An 11,996-nucleotide genomic window follows, 5' to 3' on the forward strand; every position below is an offset into this window, starting at 1 on the left:
TTCCAAATCCGTCCACTGAGCTAACCAGACGCTGTACTCGGAAGCTAATATTTCATGTTGGCTTTTTTTTTAAAATTAATTAACAAAGTGCAACGATCGTTTTTGTTAAGCAGGGTGTCGTTTAATATAGAAAACAACAGCGTCGTTTGTTTTCGTATCCCCGGGTTTTGCTACAAAGCAGTATTAGAGTTTGTTTTCAGGAGCTAGCTAACAGGCTAACAGCACTTTGTTTTGATTGTAAACGTGAACAGTAACGTTGAAGGTGTGTGGACTCAAAGTACATACGAGGAAAGGTTTATATGCACCCTTGTAAGGACATAGTTTTATGTGATCGACGACAGACTAGTGGAGGGTTAATGTAAATGTATGTAATGTACCAGCTAGCTTGTTGTTTCAGGTAAACGTCAAACGGTGGTCGTCTAACTTGAGCTCACGTTTTCTCTGTGTGGGGTCATAGGACCGGCTCGGGTTAGTCATCGTGGACGTCTGGTGAGCTTAATAAAGCTCTCGGTGATCCGGATCCAATGCGTGGGATGATGGGGACCCAGAGCAGTCCTGTCAAGAGTTACGATTACCTCCTGAAGTTTCTCTTGGTGGGAGACAGCGACGTAGGTAAAGGAGAGATCTTAGAGAGTTTACAAGACGGATCAGTGGAGTCTCCCTATGCATACAGCAGCGGTGAGTACATCTGTGTGCTTTAGTTCAGAGTGTACGAAACACGGATGAACTAGTATCAACACATACTGTGTGTGTCACTTCTAATCTACAGGCATTGATTACAAAACAACCACGATTCTGCTGGACGGAAGAAGAGTGAAACTTGAGTTGTGGTGAGTGTTTCATTTAAATAAAATAACCAATCTGAAGTCAAGTCACAACATGTTGGCCTGCTCACATACTCGTGTTTGTTAACCCAACAGGGACACATCGGGGCAGGGGAGATTCTGCACAATCTTCAGGTCGTACTCTCGTGGAGCCCAGGTAAGAAGGACTTATTCATTTACCCTGAGAAACTTAATCGCCTAATGTTGTTATTACAACACTTTGCACTCTTTCACAGGGCATCCTGCTGGTCTATGACATCACTAACGGATGGTCGTTTGATGGCATCGATCGCTGGATCCGGGAAATTGACGAGGTAATCAAATGAAACCCATTATTGAAGAACTACAGAAGTCAGAAACAGTTCTGGGACTTATTGTTCATCAGTGCCTGCATAAAAACATTGTCTAACAATGCCACATGTTGGAAGAATATCTTTTAGAAATCATGTTTTAGTGGATTCAGTAGAATTTGGTAGCATTGCTTAAAAAGCCTCATGAATGTTTCTTCCCTACAGCACGCCCCAGGTGTACCCAGGATCTTAGTGGGCAACAGGCTTCACCTGGCTTTCAAGCGGCAGGTGCCAACCGAGCAGGCGAGGGCTTATGCAGAGAAGAACAGCATGACTTTCTTCGAGGTCAGTCCGCTGTGCAACTTTAACGTCATCGAGTCCTTCACAGAACTTTCACGCATTGTGCTGATGAGGCACGGGATGGAGAAATTCTGGAAGCCCAACAGAGGTGAGCGTGTTAATATATTTTTATTCGTACCACTTTGGTCAGATGATTTATCATTTTGTCTGTTTTTTTTAGTTTTATAGACTTTATTCATCCCTGAAGGAAACTCTGGGTTCACACTCTGTTATTGAGAGACATGCTTCTCACACTCAGGAAGTGCCCTGGCTCCTCTCCGGCTGCCAAGCACTGTTCCGCTATCACACCTGACAAAAACATGGCAGAAATTCTATTTTATTTTTTTAAAAACTGTGAATTCCCAGAAACAGTCTCACTGTTACTATGGATACTCCACAGCCCGCTCTGTCTCATTGATTCTATTCCCAGTGAAAGCCATTTAGATCACTGCAGATTGTTTCTGAGAAATAAGTCAACCGTGTTAAGCAACTATCGAGGTCCCCCACTATGCTGAAGTTAAACCTTAATATGATTTTTACTTTATATTCAAAGAATTCCTGCCTGACAAAGTTGCAACCTCTATAGCCGTTAGCTTTTACTTTTATATGTTTTACTCAGATACACGTGTTCCCCCGTGATGTCCTGACTCTGGCTGTCCATCAGTCCAACACTGATGAGTTGTTGGGGTCAGAAGGGGCCATGTGGTAGGACAGGTAGCATCAGCCATTTCACTACCTGGTTAGCTCACAGAGCCTGTGTCTGTTGAAGGGCGCATCTCTGATTTGTTTCCAGAGGTAACCAAGAGCCATAAGGTGGGTTATGTAACTTGTCAGTAGGGCTTAGGGGCAAAATTGTGATGAGAGTGATCACTGATCACTTATCCTTTCATAAGGTTAGTATGTTGTGTTTATTTCAAATAGCATGACAAAGAGCACCAGATTATAACAGCACACACGTACAGGACACAGTCGTTGAAAAATGGTGGAACTTGCATCTGGAATCTTTGAAAACAATATTTCTGGCTTTAAGATAAAAAGTAACAATATATAACTTTCCACCTTAGAATAGTAGTTTCAAAGGTGAATTTAATAGCACCATATCATCCCACCATTGAGAACAGCGTCTCTCCCATGTCCACAGCACAACCTCGTTCTCCTGTCTACTGCAGTATGTGACTTTGACAGCGAGCCGAGGTCGTCTTGTGAGAAGTGCGTGCAGCTTAACGGCACTAATTCATACACAATGAGTACTGTTTGATACAGTGGCTGAGGGTAAGAGAGCAGATGAAGCTAAAAAGAGAGAGTGACTGAGCAGAGTGTATCTCTGCAGATATTAGACAAAACAGATTGCGACGTTTGGTGTCAGAGTTGTCTCATGTGTAGCAGCTGTGTTGGATGCAGAAAGTCTTTTAACCCAAGTTATGTCTCAGGTTTGAATACAAATAAATAGATACATCCATCTTACGCCAAAAAGTTATCTCTTTTCTCGTGCATCTTCAAGTTAGCGTTATATTTTTGGAACTTACAAACCTCTCTCAATTAGCATAATAAATTACCCTCGTCAATGAAGCAAATTTAGCCACTGACCAAAAATATCACAGCAACAGTTGAATACACATACACTCTACATGCAAACAGTTCGCAAACAACTGGCTGAAGATGCTTGCAGAGTCATAGTTTGCACATAATCTGGTAATATTGCCGTACCTTGTCAGTTGGCATGTTTTTTCAGCTTTTCACAACACCTTCACCAGCTTCGCACCCTCTGCTTGTAAAGAAATACACGTTGTCTAAGAGGGGGAGGTGTAACAGTACTATGTGTGCCCACTTGGTAGGTGCCAAAGCGCACTAGACCAAATTCCTACATATTGTTGCTTAAATTGTTTGAGAGCTTTCAAATGGGATGCAAAAGAGTAAGACCAAAGTGCAGCAGATTAATGAGAGAAACCCTTAATATTGATAAAAGCATGAAAAAACTAAATCAGAGCGCTGCAAAGTGACAGAATGTAAAAACATTATGTGGCAAAGGGCATTGGCCTGTTCAGAGAAGTTTCTGGATGAACTGAAAACAGGTATTTTAAAAACTGTAGCAATTAAACTCCAGGGAGGATCTTATATCTATTCTCACATCACATTCTCTGTTCTTGGTTTACAGTCTTCAGCCTCCAAGATCTGTGCTGCCGTTCAATCGTGTCCTGTACTCCCGTGCACCTTATCGACAAACTGCCCCTCCCTGTGGCCATCAAGTCCCACCTGAAGTCTTTCTCCATGGCCAACGGCATGAACGCAGTCATGATGCATGGACGCTCCTACTCGGTGGCCAACAGCGCAGCCTCAGGCGGTGGCAGTGGCAGCAAAGCAAACAGTCTCAAACGATCAAAGTCATTCAGGCCTCCACAGAGTCCTCCAAAGAACTCATCATCGTCCTCTAAAGGGAACTGTAAGATTTCATAGTGAAGGAGCAGACTCATGGTTTCCTTCACGAGGCCAGGATTTAAGGTGTCATTGCTCCAAGGGGTCGTCGGGCAACCGAGGAGCGTGGAGAGCCAACAGGAATCTTCTCCAGGGATGGAAATAGCAGTGAAATGACTGACCTCTGGAACTGTCTTGGGTGGTTGGATCGGCTTCTGTTCTCTTTGCACTTACTGGTGCCATCTTGTGGATGTCTGTTTACCTGTACTCCTTTCTACAGAGACTCACTGTGATCAAGTTCTACAAGGTTTCGCTGGGACCAACAGATGTGAATCAAGGATTATAACTCTCCTGAAAACACTACAAACGAGTGGAGGGACATTAGCCTGCTTTATTGGGAAATGGACGACTAACGTATTTAAAAATGGATTTGAAGTTGTAAATAAGCTGCGTGTGCTCCATGTTCTGGTCTGTGTTTGGTAATTGATCTTTGAGAGGAGCTTTTTTTATGCTTGTTATGTCTTGAATGTTTGGGATACGTGCTTTTCTCTGCAACTTATTTGTCTTCTGTGTAAATTTCCCTTTGCAACCTCAAGGGTGCTGAGCTGCTTATTTAAAACTCCGATTAGCTTTAAATAAGGCTGGCTTCAATTGAATGTCATACGAAGAGCAGGGCTAGATTCCCAAACAGATCTGTACTAGACTTGAGAAATGTTTGTGACAATAATCAATGTCTAGCATGAGGATACTGTCCAGCAAAGTCGAGCCAAGTTTGGTTGTTTTTTTTAGACTTCCTACGGTGTCCTTAAATCCCAGCACCAAATAAATGGACCCTCGGTCACCATCAATCTTTGGTTTGAACGCTCTGTTTACTTTCTCAGGCCATTTCTGCCTCTTAATCTAATATCCTCAGTTGTATCATCACTCTAACCGTCAACAGCATCTGTTTAATTCTTCCCACTCTCTGTGCAGTTCAGAGATTGTTTGGTGCTGATAAAGAAACCTTTTACAAAGTGATGTACAGATTGTTTGCTCAGTCACGGCGGTTTGCTTTCAGAAAGTGCTGCAGCTGTGTCTTGGTTCATTTGTAAACCGTGTGTGGTGAGGATGGTATTTTAATTGGACTGTTTTTTGGATCTGTATTTTCTATGTATTTATGAATGTAAAACAATAATCATCTTCTACTCTTCTGCGGCCATGTGGTAAAAAAAAAAAAAAATGGAATTCAAAGAATCTGAGGTGGAAATGATTGGTTATATTTGCTGCTTTGATATTTTTTATTGAACGTTGCATCTCGTTGGGAGAACGTGTAGTTTTTAACGCTCAAGCTAACTTGTATTCTCTAAGGGGTGAGATGGCAGGAGGAAATGTATTGTGGGTATTTGTTGGTTAACAATGCTGAACCATGTTATGCCAGATCCACTTGGACACTTCAGAATTTACACAGCAAGTCTTGTTTTAAAAATAAAATGTGTTTCTTTAAATCTCCTGTGAGGAACTTTTGGCATCTTTCAATATTGCTGCCCCCCTGCGGTGCACAGTGGTACCTCTCATCTCCAGTTTTACGTGAAGTTCCAAGAAGTATCTTATCAAGTGTATCACTCAGTGAGACTCTTTTCAGTGGAAAATGTGAACAAAGGCTGTTTCTGCAGGGAGCAGTTTATCACTTTGTCTTTCCCCCGCAGTGATTTCAGGCATTAATAATAACTGTGTAGGAATTGTCCGTCACTCTTCTGATGCTCTTATTTGCTTTTGGAGCTCATTAAGAAACCTCAATATACATTTCAGTCTGTTTCATAACAAGCTCCATTGATTCCCTATCAATCGTTGCTTTGCTTTCCACCTCAGGTTGACATGAGCTCCATGTCCACTCTAACATTCCCAGTGTCATGGCTGTAGGGCCGTGATAAGCTCATCAAGGGCATACAGATGTGGTGCATGTTTTCTTCTGGGGTCTGATTTCTGTAGAGTATTGAGAGATCTGTATAGAAGTCTAACAATACTGTTAAGCACTAAGTGTAAACTTTGAATAATGATTGTTGCTGTCAGAGCGGTGTGCCCACAGGTTTGTACGGGATCAATAATAACTTTTGTCTGCATTGCAAACAGTCAGCCATCACAATAAAGGGTGAAACTTCAAGTGTTCTCGTGTGTGTGCTAAGCTGCAATGTCATTTTCCTTCGAACATTGATCAAGGTCGTTGTGGGAATATTTTGTACCCTTTGTCCAGTCCGGGGCCACCGGTGCTCAAGTGCAATAAAACCGGTTGGGGGGGTTCTGAATTGATTAGCTGCTCTCTCGGTATTGGCCAGTTTTGGATAACCGGCACATTGCTGCAGCGCCTGAATGCGGCGCGGTCAAAAGTCACCCAAAGGTTGCAGGGTCACCTCCCATGAAAAGATGAGGGCTGCTGCTTCTCATCGCCTCGGAGCCGCGCGAGGACAAAGATGAGTCGCACACTATTGAAAATGTGGCGCTTTACGCATTCCCACCTGACCGTGGCATCTCTGAGCTCCGTGTGAATGAGGGACGGTGGTAAATTGAGGGACGTCTAGACAAGACGGACGTAAACAACATGTTTCTCTAGACGTGATTTGGCACGCCCAGTGTTTGTGTTTCACGCTTTGCGCTGCACTCAACTTTTCACAATTTGCTCTTCGATTGGTGCAGAAAACACAAATCTGCACAAGTGTCGGGTTGCGTAAAACACCTGGACATACACAACTCGAGATGATTATTACATTTAACCCACAGCCCCAACATCTCTGTAAGAAAATAGCTCATTAACATATTTATGAATGACACCTCTATAAAATCTGTCTGGACACACCCAACCTTGGATTTCTCACCGGAATGTGTAGCTGTGTGCGCAGTCTTGTTGGGACAGCTTGCCACCACCATGCCACGTTTTCTTTGATGTTTTTACAATGTTTGTCCAGTTGCTTGGCGCATGGTGCTGCTTCATAAGAGTTTCAGACACTGGACGAGCTTGGGGGCGGTCATGAGGGGCTGCCCTTTCCACCTCCATTCACACTCTGAAAGGCTGATGTTGCGTCTTTCTCTCTCATTGTGCACTTTCGTATTTCGATGTTCGGGGAAATCGACCTGAATGAGAGTTTGCCTATTGTCGCAGGAGTTTTGTTTTGATTATCAAGTCATATATTTCAGCCAACCCGAACGCATTTTTTTTGTTTGTTGCATTTTTGGAATATATTTTCTTTAAAGGACGCATGACGCGTCTTCTACTTTTGGATTGAACTCCCAGATCTGCGCACAAACTAATATCCACCATGTTTACGCACAAAACGGAGGACTTTGTGTGCATAAATCGACTTTTTTGATTTCGGATTTGAAGATCTAAAGGAGGAATGGAATTACTTGGTGGGCGACTCATGCAAAAGAGCAATTATGTATAGTTACCCTCTAAAACTTTCGGAGGATGGATGGGAAAACGACAAATTTGTGCACAATGAATCCAAAACTAATACACTTGTATTGGGATGGATACGTACGTATTTCTTGATACTCTGCGTCTGCAAGTTACCAGAACTTTCTTTAGGTGCTAGTGTGGCAGGATCCAATGTTGACCACGAAGGATTTTGTCCGAACAAGCTGAATTCCAATCTTTGGGTAGATGCGCAGAGCACCTGCGAGAGGGAATGCAACGTCGACGAGGTGATATTATTTGTGTTATCCCCTTCATTGTTATTATTAAGGTTGTGTCGTGTGGTTCTTTGAAATTCGTTTTTTATTTTTTTTATTTTTATAAATGTTGTTTCATGTTTGCACTATGTCTGCGCAGGACTGTGCTGGCTTTGAGAAATGCTGCACCAACGTGTGTGGCCTCAACAGCTGTGTGGCTGCACGTTTCTCTGATGGCACCGCTGCCCAGCCAGACGGGCAGGGTGGAGGAACAGGAAGTGATGCCCTCAACTCCACAGCTACCTGTGAGGGCTTTATCTGCAGCCAGCAGGGAGCGATATGTGACATCTGGGATGGACAGCCTATCTGCAAGTGCCAGGACCGCTGTGAGAAAGAGCCCAACTTCACCTGTGCCTCAGATGGCCTCACCTACTTCAACCGCTGCTACATGGACGCAGAGGCCTGCATCCAAGGGGTGACTTTGACTGTGGTCACCTGCCGCTTCTACCTTGCAGGGCCTAACACTAGTCCACTGCCTCAGGACACCACAGCCAACCCCACGCCTACATCCTCCCAGGAGGACCCTTTGCCCCCCTCACTGTACTCCAACCCTCACCACTCGTCCATCTACGTGGGAGGCACCGTCAGCTTCCACTGTGATGTCATTGGAGTCCCCAGGCCTGATGTGACCTGGGAGAAGCAGAGTGAGCGGCGTGAACGTCTAGTCATGAGGCCTGACCAGATGTATGGCAATGTGGTTATCACCAACATTGGTCAGCTTGTGATTTACAACGCCCAGGTGTGGGATACAGGTATCTACACCTGCATCGCACGTAACTCTGTGGGAGTTCTTCGCGCAGACTACCCACTGTCTGTCATCCGGCGAGCTGATGATGATTTCTCTGAAGACCCTGAGATGCCCATGGGGCGCCCTTTCTCCCCCGCAGACTGTCTGGCTGAAGTAGACGTCAGAGTGTGCAGTGGTGAGCGGCATGTTGACTGGTATTATGACAGTAAACTTGGTTCCTGCATGGCGTTCAGCAATGGCGGATGTGAAGATAGCCGCAACAAATTTGAGACTTTTGAGGAGTGCAAGGCATCCTGTCAGAGAGAAGGGATGGGGATCTGCTTGCTGCCTGCAGTCCAGGGCCCCTGCAAGGCCTGGGAGCCACGTTGGGCCTGGAATTCCGTCATGAAACAGTGCCAAGCCTTTGCATATGGTGGTTGCCATGGGAATGCCAACAGCTTCGCCACAAAGCGGGAATGTGAGGCTAACTGCCCTCAAGCGAAAAAGAAACCTTGTAAGACCTGCAGAGCGAAAGGGAAAATGGTTCCAAGCTTATGCCGGAGTGATTTTGCCATTGTGGGGCGTCTGACAGAGCTGGTGGAAGATCTGGACTCTGGGTTAGCTCGCTTCAGCTTGGAGGAGGTCCTGAGAGATGAAAAGATGGACCTGACTTTCTTCAACACCAAACACCTTGAGGTGACTATCGCCAAGATAGACTGGAGCTGCCCCTGCCCCAACATCACCATGGAGGAGAACCCTCTGCTGGTGATGGGTGTAGTTCAGGACGGCATGGCCATCATCCAATCAGACAGCTATGTGAGAGCCATATCTGAACGCAGACTCAAGAAGCTGCGGGAAGTTCTTGGTAAAAAGACCTGTGAGGCAAAGTAGGTCCCAGAACTGAGACTCATTAGCCCACAGAGGCTCTGTAGTTGTGTTTACTTTTAGCACTAAAGAAAAGCATCCAAACTGCTTTAGGGAAAACTGATATTTATTTACTTTTATAAAAATATGTTCAATATGTTTACTAAAGCCAGGTGAGGTCATTAGTATGTACAATTTATATTCATTACAACACCGACTGTTGGACATTCCAGATGTTGTGAGTCCTGCTGAAATGCTCCTTTTTTAATTTGTTTAAATATATAAGGTTTCTGTTAAATATTACTTCTTAATCTGTATTTTTGTATTTTGAAAAGAATAGCAACCACATAAGTTAACCAACTTGCCTAGTTTGTGATGCTAACAATACTGGACATCTACAGTGTATAACCTGTTATATTTTTCTGTTTTCTAGTGCTGTGCTATTATTAGTATTTGTTTTTTACATAGTTTCCCTTTTGTTATAATGTATTACTGCAATGTCGTATACACAGCACATTTACTTGAATATAACTCCCTCTGCAAAGCACTTCTGCTACCTGAGTTTTACTAACAGCCTCTGTAAACTGAAAGAAGCAATAAAAGGAGAACACGGCTGTTTCATAGTAAAAATAGAACACAGACAACATGTAGATTTGAGCCTCATTGATTTTACTCAAGTGTGCGATACAGAAGTATGTTGTATAGGAGATTACATGATTTCAGTCCTGGCTGAATGAAGCTTAATCATACGTGTTGGTGATTCCTTAACAGTTTCTTGAAATTTTTTGGCACTGTGTCTGAGCTTCAAGTCTAAGTTAAGGCGATTTGGACCGTCCTTCTCCCATACTGGTCTGTTCCCAGAAAAATATCCTTCACACCAAACTCTCCTTCCTGAACAGAAGACACTTGTTGTTTGCAGGCATGTCCATCTAACAAAGAAAACATGGAGATTTCACACATCAGTGAACCCATAGTCACATGAAAGCAGTGATTATATTCTCATCTTTTTACATTTCAGAGAAAACATTTATAAGGGGTGAGTAAAGGACCTGACAACTTACTATTTTCTCCAGGAATAAACCACTTCTTTGTGCTATAGAACTAAGGAAGGCGATATCCCTGAGTCCCCACTCTGGGTTCCTGTTAGATTCAAAGAAGTCTTTATTAATCCCACAGTCACCTTTGCATCATTTATTGAATGAAGGATGAAAAAAAACGTGCACATATGTTTGACAAGGATAGACTTCAACCTATCAGTTATTTTAATAATACAACTAACTTGTCTGAAGCATTAAAAAGATTCATCAAACACTTTACCTCTGCCGCAGGCTGTAGTCAAAGTCCACATTACTCTGAGGGGTGATTTGACCATTTACTGCGTATGGCTGAGGGTAAGAAAAGATGTTATTGTGTCAATCAAAATGTTGGATGTCAATGTTTTTAACTGTTTGAAAACAGAGGCATGAGTGTAGAAGATGTACCATATGTTTATAACAGCATGAAAATAGCTTCTTTTTTTTTTACTCACCCCATATGTCATGAGAAGACCCTGTGGCTTCAGCACTGCCCCAGCCCCTTTGAATAAACCCTAGATGAGAATAGAGATGCAAAAAGGTAATGGATTACATCACATGTGGTGGGAGCTGAGTGGGAGGAATGACACCTACTCCAGCCCTCCAGAAATAACACAATCGCTCTCTTACAAATGAAGAGCTGCATGCATAAGAAATCAAACCCCATTGCCCAGTACAATACACTCCAAGATTTGGCGACGATAGCCTTATTTGGTCCGGTAGTATGTGGCACCACAAAATGAGCAGAGGAGTCCACACAATGTAAACCAATAAAATGTTTAGTTATGTATGGAGACTGATGCCATAAGCATTGTGATTTGATATGTTTGCAGGTGCTGACAAAATATTTAATATTTTATCTTATTATGCTGCTTAGTGGTGAATTTATCATTCCTACAGTGAATAGCCACAAATTGCAATTGCTCATTCAGTTGAGCCTACCTTGTGTTTTGGGGGTTATCTAAGAAAAATCCCAGCTTTACATGAATGCAATCATCTATCAAATAAGCAGTCCTACCTCTGTGCAAGCCATTGGAGAAATGTGGATCATGTTGATGTTAACTACCAGATCTAAGCTCTCTGTCTGGATGCCTCCCCAGTACTGATAGGGCAGAGAAGCATCCAGGTGGATGGCTGGTTTCACATTGTGCAGCTGGTAGTGAGCTCTGTACGCTTCTATACTGAGAATGGAAACAAAGGACATTATTGTTAATGCTGGCGGACTCCAACAAACCACACGTTTTTACCAACAAACAACGCTTGTGTTTTATCAGGTGTACTAAATTAATTACCGTAATACCCAAAATACATGGTCACTGCCTTTCTTAAAGTTAGCTACGCATGATTTAATCATCACCGTTAATACCCGAGCTTATAAGCCGGTCATAAGAAAACGCTACACATTACGCACAGATACCACCTACGTTTACCTGGCTAGTGACTGTCGGTCATACTCGGAGGGCTGCCAAACTGTATTCCGCAGGGCCTGAGCGAAGTGTGTGACATGCTGCCCGGTACCAGAGGAGATCTCAAGAGCCTGCAGGGGTCTCCCGGTGTTCACGCTCTCCCGGAGCACTGCCAGGATGGGCTCCTTGTTTCTCTCCGCGGCAGCGGCGCTCAGCATCGTGCCAAACCCCGGGGATAACTGTCGAGTTAGACGGTACAGTGTGCGCAACCACTCCAGTGCTCCTGAGATACGTCAGTGCAGATTGAATAACTCAACACCACCTACGAATGTTTTGTTTTTCAGCTAAAAATGGTCCAC

General features: G+C 43.6%; 3 protein-coding genes across 4 annotated transcripts; 2 read left to right on the forward strand and 1 right to left on the reverse strand.

Annotated features, from left to right (window-relative positions):
* Positions 1-15: 15 nt before the first annotated feature.
* LOC109990641 (ras-related protein Rab-40C) lies at positions 16-6,005 on the forward strand. Of its 2 annotated transcripts, none has more exons than XM_020642818.3 (7): positions 16-364; positions 458-678; positions 770-830; positions 921-981; positions 1,061-1,138; positions 1,340-1,562; positions 3,609-6,005. In XM_020642818.3, exons 2-7 carry the CDS (start codon positions 525-527, stop codon positions 3,905-3,907), a joined length of 876 nt encoding a protein of 291 aa, XP_020498474.1. In that variant the 5' UTR covers positions 16-364; positions 458-524; the 3' UTR covers positions 3,908-6,005. The 2 variants fall into 2 exon arrangements, with proteins under 2 accessions (XP_020498474.1, XP_020498476.1); XM_020642820.3 differs by having other exon boundaries at positions 16-262.
* A 729-nt stretch (positions 6,006-6,734) lies between these two features.
* Positions 6,735-9,655, forward strand: wfikkn1 (WAP, follistatin/kazal, immunoglobulin, kunitz and netrin domain containing 1). Its single transcript, XM_020642842.3, has 2 exons — positions 6,735-7,540; positions 7,668-9,655. The coding sequence occupies exons 1-2, from the start codon at positions 7,274-7,276 to the stop codon at positions 9,183-9,185; spliced, it is 1,785 nt and encodes a 594-aa protein (XP_020498498.1). The 5' UTR covers positions 6,735-7,273; the 3' UTR covers positions 9,186-9,655.
* Positions 9,656-9,806: 151 nt separating this feature from the next.
* Positions 9,807-11,992, reverse strand: mettl26 (methyltransferase like 26). The gene is made up of 6 exons (XM_020642829.3): positions 11,662-11,992; positions 11,250-11,412; positions 10,687-10,746; positions 10,476-10,543; positions 10,220-10,298; positions 9,807-10,087 (listed from the first exon to the last, which is right to left on the reverse strand). Exons 1-6 carry the CDS (start codon positions 11,853-11,855, stop codon positions 10,031-10,033), a joined length of 621 nt encoding a protein of 206 aa, XP_020498485.1. The 5' UTR covers positions 11,856-11,992; the 3' UTR covers positions 9,807-10,030.
* Between the last annotated feature and the right edge of the window lie 4 nt (positions 11,993-11,996).

This window comes from Labrus bergylta, chromosome 1, assembly GCF_963930695.1.
Source record: "Labrus bergylta chromosome 1, fLabBer1.1, whole genome shotgun sequence".
Classification (NCBI taxonomy): Eukaryota; Metazoa; Chordata; class Actinopteri; order Labriformes; family Labridae; genus Labrus; species Labrus bergylta.

What these genes read in the sequence shown, in the direction of transcription:
- LOC109990641 (XM_020642818.3), top strand. Translation starts at nt 525, where the DNA reads ATGCGTGGGATGATGGGGACCCAGAGCAGTCCTGTCAAGAGTTACGAT. An exon ending in TCCCTATGCATACAGCAGCG is followed by an intron (nt 679 to 769) that starts GTGAGTACATCT and finishes TCTAATCTACAG; the next exon opens with GCATTGATTACAAAACAACC. An exon ending in GGATCCGGGAAATTGACGAG is followed by an intron (nt 1,139 to 1,339) that starts GTAATCAAATGA and finishes TCTTCCCTACAG; the next exon opens with CACGCCCCAGGTGTACCCAG.
- wfikkn1 (XM_020642842.3), top strand. Translation starts at nt 7,274, where the DNA reads ATGTATAGTTACCCTCTAAAACTTTCGGAGGATGGATGGGAAAACGAC. An exon ending in GGGAATGCAACGTCGACGAG is followed by an intron (nt 7,541 to 7,667) that starts GTGATATTATTT and finishes ATGTCTGCGCAG; the next exon opens with GACTGTGCTGGCTTTGAGAA.
- mettl26 (XM_020642829.3), bottom strand. Translation starts at nt 11,855, where the DNA reads ATGCTGAGCGCCGCTGCCGCGGAGAGAAACAAGGAGCCCATCCTGGCA. An exon ending in GACTACAGCCTGCGGCAGAG is followed by an intron (nt 10,299 to 10,475) that starts GTAAAGTGTTTG and finishes TGAATCTAACAG; the next exon opens with GAACCCAGAGTGGGGACTCA. An exon ending in GTTTATTCCTGGAGAAAATA is followed by an intron (nt 10,088 to 10,219) that starts GTAAGTTGTCAG and finishes TTTCTTTGTTAG; the next exon opens with ATGGACATGCCTGCAAACAA.